Here is an 11,265-nt window from a genome sequence, read left to right as displayed (position 1 = left end):
TTTGCAAATGAGAAAGCTCCACGTAGCAGGTCCTGCCAAAATACGACGCACAGAAATTTGCTACAGTTGGACAGTAAATTCACAAGAAGACCATTGATGTCAAATATTTTCTGAGTTTTAATTTTCACCTTTTTTATATTATTTACAGAATATAATATTTATTTACACAATGTAGTTATCATTTGTTATCCCTGTATTTTTAATAACATCAACTTGATTTCCGTGCACGTGGAGCACAATGTGTATTGCTAGAGAACAAACATTTCCTAGTATTAAAACTAAGATGATGTATTTTCCCTTTCAAAGGTAATACTGTGGAACAAAAATGATTGTGAATGAATGAATGAAAAAAAAAGTCAGCTGAAACAAAGGACTGTTAGCTGGTATGCTACACATAATTGTTAATCATCCAAAAATAAATATGCTACATGATTAGCATATCACATAGCATAAGAAATTAAGATTATTTGTTAAAGTTTCAGCATCGTGTGTTTAGTTAACTGAACTGTACAGCCGAAGTGATGCACATAAAGAAACAAAACAGTCGTTAACAGCCATTAACAGAATATTCCAGCGCTTTCCATCCTAATGCCCATCTATCACATCTTTTATTTCTTCCAATCTATTACAAGAACAGAAGCTGAATCAAATCAATCAACATATCAATTTAAATGTAACAGGTTTGCAGAATGCTCTCTCGAACTGCTGAAAGAAAAAAAAAAGCTAAAAAAAAAAAAGTACAAAGCTTATGATGTCTGTCTCATCCTAAAATCTGATTTTATTTGATTTCAGATTGTATGGTTTCATAATTTAAGCATTAATTGACAGAATTTTATCTTATTCATCTATTATAAATGAGTTTTGATTAAAGACATTTTTGGCTCTTTTTTTGGTGTAGAGAAAAAGGCTGAATTTCTTGTATGCTGCAGATATGATAGATTAGAGATGAGGTTAGAGCTTTTTTCTTTTCCTCAAACATACTGACAACAGAATTGGCATAGATGTTAATCCATGTAAAGGCCAGAGAGAGCTGAAACAAACATTAAGCACAAACTAGGCCTCATGTCGAGATTAAATTACTATAAAGATTACACGAATCTAAAGCATAATTACAGCATCATTACTCTCTCTCTCTACACACACACACACACGTACACACTCACTCTTGCCTTCTCTCTCTCTTTCTTTCCCTCACTCTCACTCACTCTCTCGCTTTCTCACTCACTCTCTCTCTCACACACACACCAGGCATCTAAATGGCACCAGAAGCCAGAAGGCTCCCTGAGTACTTTGTCTGCTACTATTTCTTCTCCTTATAACACAGCTGCTGTTTCACTTCAGATTCCTTCCATTGAATGCATTTCAGTAGAAAGATGAATGTCATCTTTTACCCTGATTCCTTTTTACCTCTCTCCCAACAACCTGCCTCCTTTCTCCTTCTTCTGTCTGTATCCTCAGCGGCTGTGCATGCCAAAAATGAGGAAGCTGAAAAAGACGGTGACTCCCACCAGAGAGACGGTGGCCGGCGCAGTGAATAGCTGTCGGTAGTTGAAGCGGAAATACCAGACCACAGCTAACAGCATTACAAACACCGGGACAACCAGGCTGCCTGTGCTGAACGTGAGAACAGCTGAGCGCAAGCTGCTGCTGATACCTGCTCCAGCAGGAGCACGCTGCCCGTCGTCTGGCTCGGGCTGGGGCAAGGGTGGACTCTGAGCCTGGCAGATGTGGCAGTGCAGCACGCTGTTGTGGGTGATGTTGAGTGAAAGCAGTGTGCGTCGTGGGTCCTGCAGCAGCTGCCCCTGATAGATCAGTTTGATCTGACGCTCACGCCCAGAGAAGTACTTACTGAGGATAGAGAGTGATTTGATATCTTGAAGTGATACATACAAGCTCTGAACACATGCAAAGGACTGAAGTGACCCAAAGATTCAACCCAAAAATTTCCCAAAAGTAAAAGAACTGTATGCAGGAAGCTATAGAGATGATCACCAGAACACACAGGATACACTATAATCGTGTATGTCATACAGCCCACTACAATACAGTGGTTCTCCAATTTTTCTCATGGGGAACTGCAAATTTTATTTGTCTGTTGGTTTTATTGCATTATTTTTATGACAGAGTTAGAAATCACAACCCAACATTATTAGCGATTAGTATCGGTGCTCACTTGACTGAAACGAGTTTCATAAAGATTTATTGGTGAAACGTTTAGGAATTAATCTCTAATAATTATCCAAAATATTACCTTATTCATTTATAGCAATAAATAAATGTATATCTGAATATACATTATGCTAAAGGAAACTTGGAACCACTTTATCTTACATTATATGTCCATCAAAAAAAGTTAAAAGTTAAAAAGTTGCTCAAATACCATGTTGAACTGAAATTATACTATACAGTGGCTCATCACAGATGACTGAGGATCACACTTCTTACTTATAACTTGCTTTAAAAATAGATTTACACTATTGGTGAAAAATAAGCTAGTGCCAGTGATGTGTTTCTTGTTACCTTTTCAGTTCTCCAACTGTATCCTGAGGCTTCAGCACAGCCAGCTCTTCTGTATCATTCAGAAACTTCAGTCGTACAGTGATGCTCGCACCCTCGTCCTCATCATCCTCTGTGCCCTCACGCTCTTGGCTCATTGTCTTCCTGCCTCCTTGGATATCCAGCAGCTCGTCTCCTCCTTCTCCCTCCTCCTCGTCATCCTCCTGTTTTTCCTCGTCTGTTGTCTCGTCGCTCTGTTGTTCACCTGACTCTGAGCTGGATGGAGCGACCGCATAGCTGTCATGGCCCCCTAGGCCAATGAGTGAGGCGTGGGCACCCACGGTAAGGATCGTGCCGAGAATGTGATCGCCTCGATCAGCCACGTGGGTGGAGAGCCAGGCCAGGACCAATGCCAGGAGCAGGAGCAGCATACCTCCCAGCGCTGTGGCCTCATCACCCAGGCCATCCAACATGGACAGAGCACACACCGTCATCTCACCTCCTCTGTTGAGAAAAAAACATTTCATGTTATATTATTTGTTGCAATGTTTCAACCTGTAAGATCGTACCCATGTGTCTCTTCCCAAACTGCTCCCAAAAATGTCAAATCAAATCAAGTTTTATTTGTCACATACACATACATACAGAATACGACATGCAGTGAAATGTTGGAAGCAAACAATTGTATAGAAAGTCTCTGTTTGCTGTAACATTACAATTTCCCTTCACTGGAACTATGAGTTTCAGCATAATAATACCCCTGTGAAAAAAGTGAGAGCCTTGAAGACACGTGCCAAGTCTGGAGTGGAAAGAGTAAAGGTTATAATAACAGCGAAAGGACACTGACTTTGGAAGGAGATGTACAACAAACACATACGTGTGATGGTCAGGTTCCATAAACTTAGCAAGATAGTGTATTTATTGTTGACTAATTGTATGATTGTATGGCTGGATGTGTCAATTAAATAAGTTTAATCCAAAGTTCAATAACTTAAAAACAAGTAGATTTGATCTAGTGTTGGAAATAATTAAATAAAAAATAAAAATCCCCACTATGGCTCAAAAAAAAACCAAAAAAATACTTTTTATATATCTTACTAAAAAGCCTACTATGCATGTGATGTATTTTACAGTGTTAAGGTCAGTACAGTGTTTAGGTTTAGCAGCAGTAACTTGCCCTGTTTTATTACCTACTTGTGTACAGGGAAGTGTTACATATGACTGTTTCTTGTTCATTTACAATAATCTTATCTAAATAATTTCATCTATGAATATTTCTCTGCACACGAGCACCTTCGTTTCTAAAAGAAACTGTACTGAATGTTTATTTTGCCTTTGCCTGAGGGCTCGTTTGCCATTCATTACAAGGGCTGTTAATGACACAGCTATAACTCACTCAGGCATGTTTGTAGGAACGGTTTAACTTACAGATTATTACAACATCGACAGCTTTCTCAAACTGATACAGATTTAACTTGACAGCATTGTAAGTGGCATCAAGAAGTAAAAAAAAAACGTTTGTCAAACAAAAGTGTGTTAAACTATTTCATTCTTCCGCAGCTAACTTGTGGCTAATTAGCATTACGGCTAGTTCCGTCACCCCAGCTAATGTAGGGCAAGAAATAAAAGTGTCAAATGTAGCATTGACGTCTAAACAAATCTGTAAAGTAAGATTACAACACCGAAGGACGATACACACAGACACATTAGAGCACCTATTTAAGCTACCTAGCTAACTGCTACTGCTAATTAGCTACAGAAAGGTAAGAACGACCTTCGGACATTTCTACACAGCACTGGTGTAATTTTTTTAAACTGTGTTGTTTTATACAAAGTACACTTTATTTAACACGTTTTCACGGGTGTCAGGGAAACCGATAAAGAAATTTACCGTCATTAAATCATTCTTGAAACTTTTATAATGATGCTATTTTAGCCCCAAAGCCGCCACAACACCTCCCTTGTAATAAACAAACACGGACAGCTGACGCTACGTCACCACCGGCCGTTAGGCTCGGGTTGCCAGATCCTACGACAACAGTAAAAATCCGCGAAACGTGTTGTTGCCAGATAAAACTGCAATCTGTCCTAACTTCGCTTTAGATAATAATACAATAACGAATAATGCTACTACTACTACTACTACTACTACTACTACTACTACTAATAATAATAATAATAATAATAATAATAATAATAATAATAATGTTAAGCTGAGTTTGTTCCCCAAAACACACATGTACGTTTGAGGAAGTGCGGGATTTTCCTAGAAAGGGAAGATAAATCGAGACTCGAAATCATGATCACTACGGATTCAAGGAGAGATAAATAATTCATTTCTGTTTTATTTCTTGCGCACTTTATGTAAACAGCAGGCTCCTTAATACTCGCAATTCTCCACATTTTAATAGTTGTTCCCCCCCCCCCAACATGCTATAACACATTCATTTCAGCTCATTGTTGTTTAATTAGTTGATTAGTAAGACTTAAATAGCTTAATTTAATTTGTCTACTGGATAAAAATCACTCAGGAATGTGAAAGCTTACATAAAAATGCTTAGAAATAAGCTTTTAACTGTAATGAAATTTATCCCATCTGCTCACCTAAAGAAACCTTATAATTTGGTTTAAATATCAAACACACTGAAATATAAAAACTCTTTACAAATATCAAGTGCACATTTTCATGTTTACATTAAAGTAATTTAATGTCTCAGTGACTAAATTTGTATTATTAGGTGAGGATTTCTGTAAAGCTTTTATTTAACCTTATTAGACAAAGTCTCTCATTGCCAGTGATATGGAATAATGAAAAGCCTTTTCAGTAATTTCATTTCTCAGTACCACAAGAAGTTATATTTGCCCTTCATTCGTATATGAATCATTATCATTATTGTATAAAATAATAGCAAAGTTAAGTACTGCGTATGTGAATCAGTGGTCCTAGAATAAAACATCCTTATTACTGACAAAAAAAGACTAATGCAAAAATGACAAAAGCCATGAATGAAATCGTTGGTCAATTTTATGGTCATTTGACTGGCACCCTGAAAAATAAAGACAATAAAAGCTTTAGCCAGTTCATGGTTAATGGAGTTTATGTTTCTGACTTATTTCCTGTTCATGCATCATTGGAGTTCTCCTTTAATGGGCAGCAGTAGGTACTCTTTAAGTGAACATGGGATGTTTAGCTTATTGATGGTAGACTGGCATTGTGCACCCAGACTGATTCTCAGAGAACATCGACAGAGGTGCTGGAGTGTTCGAGGCTGCCCATGCATCTGGCGAACTGAGTCAAAGAAACGCTTGTGCTCCTGGGAGTAAGAAGAAAATGTATGGTTGAATTAAATCAGAAATCCAATTATTAAGTGTATAAAATATAGTGGAAATACCTTCAGGAGTTCATTTGGGACTTTCTGCAGCAAATCCTCACAGTCTGGTACCAATGGGTAGCAGTTCAGCATTACTTCCAAAGTAGCAGGTGAGAGAAGGCACAACTTCAGTAGCTAACAATACACACACACACACACACACACACACACACACACACACAGCATACTAGTATAATATTTACATCTATCTTTGTGGAAACTGCTGATATTTAAGGCTAACATTCACACATAAATATTTAAAATTTGTGCATTGCTGCAGGAGGTCTTGTGTGTGTTGCTATGTAAGTTCATCATAGGTCCATTGAGTAGGAGTATCTACTGTAAGTGACAATTTCATTCAATAGTAGCTATAATTAAGATCCTATTAAAATGATTTGTTGTAGCATTCCAAAACCTCAGAGTGTCAACTTACTCTGGTAAAAGGAGGCTTTGCTCCGTGGTTGAGAAGTGAACGAGCGATTAATTCAGGGTGCTGGTCTGGATAATCCTCTACCACCTTTAAAGAGAGAAACAAGAGCTGTAACAGTTTAAGTCAATCAATGGTGCTGTTTTAATTAAGGTCCAAATGCCAGTATAAAAATTGACTTTTCAATTTTCAGCTGTCCAGTTTTTGTAAGCATAACTTTTTTGACAGACTCTATGTCAGACAAGTTATGTACTTTTCTCCAAAATATTTGTTTCTTTATTGCCTTGCAATTACTGGATTTAAATGTGCTTAAATAAAATCTGTTTGTGTAACAAGATCAAGGAAATGGTACCTGTGATATAAAGTACTTCTGCCTCACCTGCAGCAGGCAGTCCATGGGTGTGTATCCAGCACAGTTGGTTGCATCTGCTTGAGCTCCATGCTGCAGAAGCATATCAGCAATTTGATAGCTGCAGTTACTGCAGGCGTTATGTAGGGCAGTGTGCTGCTTCCTGCCTGCTGTGTGTGCATGTGCTCCAGCTTGTATCAGTCTCTGCACCACACCCAAATATCTCACAGCCTCAGCTGGCCTCTCAGCACCAGCACATGCAGCATTCAGTGGCGTCTCACCCTCACGGTTCTGTGCAGTCACATCAGCTCTGTGAGCCAACAGCAGTTCCACATGTTCCTCCAAACCCCTCCTACATGCTAAGTGCAGTGGAGTGAGACATGTGTCACGCTGGGCCACATTCACATCGGCACCCATGCTGACTAGCAGCTCTGTACAGCTGAGAAAGTACAGGGTTGTTAATCGGAAATAATAATATATAACAAATAATATTTAATAATCACAATCAATAATCAATAGACAGCCTTAAGTGCTGGAAGCCAAAGCAGTTCCAAAGTCAGAATTGTTTATTAGTTGTTTAATAATTACTTTGCCCTTACCTTGTCTAAAGGTTCAGTGGTATCACTGCAGATTTTTTTATTTCACACAATTTAGTTTTAGTCATTTTTAATATAGATTTTAAATTAAAATAAAAAAATGTAATTACACTTTTACCCTCATAACAATAACCATACATAAATGTGAGTGTGTGTGTGTGTGTTAATTTTCCATTTCATGAAACAAGTGTAGAATTCATGTAATTTAAGGCAGATGTATAGTGGTATTGCTATACAACCCTCACAGTGCAAAAATTGTGTTTATATTTGTACAACATTCATCCATTTGACGTATTAAGCACATTTACATTAATCACTAAAACAGGGATCATCAAACTTTAGGCAGCAAAAGACATGCACACTTTTCCATTGTACCAGCCATGTTCACTCACGCATAGGTCTCAGCAGTGTTGCACAGGTGAAGGGGCGCATTGCCGTCAGCTGACAGCAGATTGGGATCAGCTCCATGCTCCAGCAGCAGCTTTACACAGGCATGGTGACCCCCGGAACAAGCATCGTGGAGGGCCGTTCGTCCCCCGGGGTCAGCATCAACCTCCGCTTCACGGAATAACAGCTCCTCCACACATCCATAGTGACCAGTGCTGGCAGCCAAGCGCAGGGCAGACGTCTGCTTCACTTTAGAACACAGCGTCCACATGCCTGGGGTTTCGAGCAGAAACTATTAAAGCAAGATTAAGCTGCTACAATTGCACCGATTATTAGATATATTTTGTTTAAGAAAGATAAACCTATTATTGTATTCACAGTTTGTTAAACTTCAAGCACTGCTCCTTTGCTGGCACTGGAAACCATGTATTTTGAAATATTGTGATGTGATATAATTTGCTTTAAGACTTAACCCTCAAAAATTATTTCCTGTCCATCCCCTGATGGACCATCCCCTGTCTCTTTCTGTGTACAAATACAGCAATGCTCTTATTTTTTCTTATACTAGCTTAGTTCCTAGTTCTTAGTGCATTCTGCTGTTTTGTTCGGTCTCTGCATATACTGCCTCAACCTGTGCTCTGATCCCTGAAGTGGGAATTCAGTATGACATTTGGAAAATCCCAAGCACCACAGGTTCCACTTTTCTTAGATTGTGTCTATATAAGTGTGAGTTTTTCTACCCATTTCTGGAGTCCACGCCATCTCCTCATGGACAATCTCCATTAGGGCATTCACCATACCAGGTTCTTTGAGTATAGCATACACACTTCTCATATCGCCATACATAAACGTGTTGTGAACAGCCGGGTCCCTGCAGTGGATCTGAGGTGCAGGGGCTCGTACTGTCTGGATCCTCTCTGTCCCGTGCCTGAGCCGGGGTGCAGCTGGCAGCGGCCGTCTACTCATTACCCTCCTGTGCTCCAGTGCCCTCCGTGTTTCCTGCCAGTCCTGCAGATCCTGTTCCAGCCGCAGTGAGCGCAGTGTGGCTGATGTGAAAGCAAACGTGTTCTGAGACATGCCACTGAGTGATACATTTGCCTGCCACAATACAGGGGAAAACTGCTATAAAAGAGAAGAGATTTTTCAGGAAGATTTTAATCTTGCTTGTTGTGTCAGACACAGTTTAATACAATTATTACGTCCTCTTTTTCATTAAGGTCTTTACACTTGTTCTATTTAGTAGTCCAATAAAGGACTTTTGTGCATATGTAAACACAACAAATTAACTCTGTCAAAGCTAAGTAGCTTGCTGTCCATATGTAGCTATTGGTCTGAGTTCTAAAGAAGTAAACTTTCGTGGTGTAAAGAAATCTGAATACAGTTAATCAGTGTTGAAATAAAGAGAACAGAGGTCCTTTGTGAGCCCACATTTACTATCAACACTGAAAACGCTGAGACAACTCAGGTCCACTTTTATATTTCTGAGAATTATTCATTTAAAACTAATAGAGTGTAATTTATTTATAAAATAAATATATGTGAAAAAGAGGCCTAACTCACCCTCAAAGCCTGCAAAAGGTCGTCTATTACCTTTCATCCAAAGAATGTTGCCTACATTTTTTGCTATTCAAAATGATCCACAATTCAGTTAAGGTTTTGCTTACTATCTGGCTCTGATCTTTCTATACATAAGAAACCCGATAAAACTAGTAAATGATCTAATGTCCGTTCTGTGAAACTGCACAGCCAGTCACAAGATATTGTTGACCGCCAGTTAAAGCTGGCGGTATAAATAGAAGAATGTCAGCTGATATATTACCGTTGCACTATCAGCAAACCTCTGGTGGAGGGCGCAGTAAATAGAAATATTTCTATTTGTGTCACAGATTTACCAGACTTTTGTGGTGAAAATAGTTTCTTGTTTCCTGCTCAACAACTTATCCCGTGTGCCTAGAAACGATAGAATTTAAAAGTTTGCATCCTGAGCTGCTGGTGGTAAATAAAAGGAATGAAATTAATATATTTATTACAAAGCTTTTTTGTGGGCTAAATGGCCTACAGAAATTGAATATTATCCTTAATAAGGTGTGGCTATGAATTAATATATTTAGGCCATGAGTCAAACAAGTCACACGTAGATATTTTAAAGGCACAAATAATGGTTCTCAAGATCTCATGTGTTCATGAAATATATACAATAGTTGCAACAAGTTTTTTAAAGCAAGTCAGACAAGCCAGTTGAATTGAATCAGTTGACTACTGTGGCCACCATAATCATGGAATATAATCCACTGAATATATTACACTTAACTTCAGTCATGGAATGACTCAAAGATTACACTGGCATATACCTATACACCATTGTGTTCCAACAAGGTGGTAAAGGTGTTGGACTAATGATCAGAAGGTCATGAGTTCAAATCCCAGGTCTACTAAGCTGCCACTTCTGGGCCCCTGAGCAAGGCCCTTAACCCTTAATTGCTCAGTTGTATAAATTGAAATAAAAATGTAAGTCACTCTAGTTAAGAGTGTCTGCTAAATGTAAACAACAGTTGTGTATTTAATTCAGCTCAATTGCATAAGTATGTGGACAACTGACCATAACTCTCACATGCATTTTTGATTATCCCTTTCCAGATTTAGTCCCCGGGTGGCTGTTTGATCCTCTAGGATGGCTTTTCTCTTACTTCTTGTGTGTGGCTGTGGGTATTTGCCCTCCATCCACAAAAGCATTAGTGATGTCAGGCCAGAAGCTCTGAGGTGCAGTCCCTTACTTCCGGTTGTTAAGAAAGTTGTAAAGATACATCATACAAAGCATTCTTATACAATTGTGTGCTTTCTAGCCTGTGTGGTAACAGTTTGGGAGAAAACGCACATATGGGTGCAATCCTCAGGTGTTTTTGAACCTAATAAATCTATAAACAACAGTTACTTAGCATGCTAACTTGCTCAATCCATATAAGGCACGTGGATGTTTTCTCACAACAATAACAAAATGTATTATCTTTATATACTTTATACAGTAGCTATTATGTACGGTATTTGATTATTAAATACAGGAACTCAATTTTTAAACTTAAATTGTTGTCATGTTTCTATACTTCTGGAAAGCTGCTTTGAGACAATGTGAATGGTTAAAAGTGCTATAGAAATAAATTGAATTGAAATTTTAATTGAATTCTGGAAGAAGAAAAAATACAACTGAAATTGGACCAAATATGTTTTTTATAAGTAATATAATATTCGAAGCAATAATTTTAGAAGAATATTATGGGATATAATTAGCATCTTTACTAGCATCTGTTAGCTAAAGGTGGTAGAGCGTTTTCTTATTTAGCTCCCAAACTTTGGAATAGTCTTCCTGATAGTGTTCGGTGCTCAGACACACTTTCCCAGTTTAAATGTAGATTAAAAACTCATCTCTTTAGTCATGTGTACAAATTATACATCCCATAATATTGTACACTATTACATCAGACTTGCAAATATTATGAACAGCAGATATTTTAATCCCTCTCCACTGCATCTCTCTTTCTAGGCATCCAGAAATTGTACCAGCTCAGATCGTCTTCCATGCGATGAAGATTTTTTGGACCTCCACTGAGACGAGGCCGACTCTGAGAATCCTGAAGCATCTAG

The 11,265-nt window shown here is 38.4% G+C and overlaps 2 protein-coding genes across 5 annotated transcripts; both read right to left on the bottom strand.

The window, feature by feature from the left end:
- Positions 1 to 93: 93 nt before the first annotated feature.
- On the bottom strand, positions 94 to 4,541 carry tmub2 (transmembrane and ubiquitin-like domain containing 2). The gene is made up of 3 exons (XM_060891817.1): positions 4,388 to 4,541; positions 2,521 to 3,000; positions 94 to 1,848 (listed from the first exon to the last, which is right to left on the bottom strand). The coding sequence occupies exons 2-3, from the start codon at positions 2,988 to 2,990 to the stop codon at positions 1,455 to 1,457; spliced, it is 864 nt and encodes a 287-aa protein (XP_060747800.1). The 5' UTR covers positions 2,991 to 3,000; positions 4,388 to 4,541; the 3' UTR covers positions 94 to 1,454.
- Positions 4,542 to 4,926: 385 nt separating this feature from the next.
- asb16 (ankyrin repeat and SOCS box containing 16) lies at positions 4,927 to 9,447 on the bottom strand. 4 transcript variants are annotated; one of them, XM_060893266.1, is made up of 7 exons: positions 9,187 to 9,447; positions 8,367 to 8,745; positions 7,632 to 7,899; positions 6,647 to 7,082; positions 6,301 to 6,384; positions 5,889 to 6,002; positions 4,927 to 5,810 (listed from the first exon to the last, which is right to left on the bottom strand). In XM_060893266.1, the coding sequence occupies exons 2-7, from the start codon at positions 8,701 to 8,703 to the stop codon at positions 5,625 to 5,627; spliced, it is 1,425 nt and encodes a 474-aa protein (XP_060749249.1). In that variant the 5' UTR covers positions 8,704 to 8,745; positions 9,187 to 9,447; the 3' UTR covers positions 4,927 to 5,624. The 4 variants fall into 4 exon arrangements, with proteins under 4 accessions (XP_060749249.1, XP_060749250.1, XP_060749248.1 ...); XM_060893267.1 differs by having other exon boundaries at positions 8,367 to 8,724; XM_060893265.1 differs by having other exon boundaries at positions 8,367 to 8,748; positions 9,187 to 9,446.
- Between the last annotated feature and the right edge of the window lie 1,818 nt (positions 9,448 to 11,265).

This window comes from Tachysurus vachellii, chromosome 18, assembly GCF_030014155.1.
Source record: "Tachysurus vachellii isolate PV-2020 chromosome 18, HZAU_Pvac_v1, whole genome shotgun sequence".
Taxonomy (NCBI): Eukaryota; Metazoa; Chordata; class Actinopteri; order Siluriformes; family Bagridae; genus Tachysurus; species Tachysurus vachellii.
Note: the sequence above shows the minus strand (reverse complement) of the source record. Positions and strands in the feature narration are given on the sequence as shown.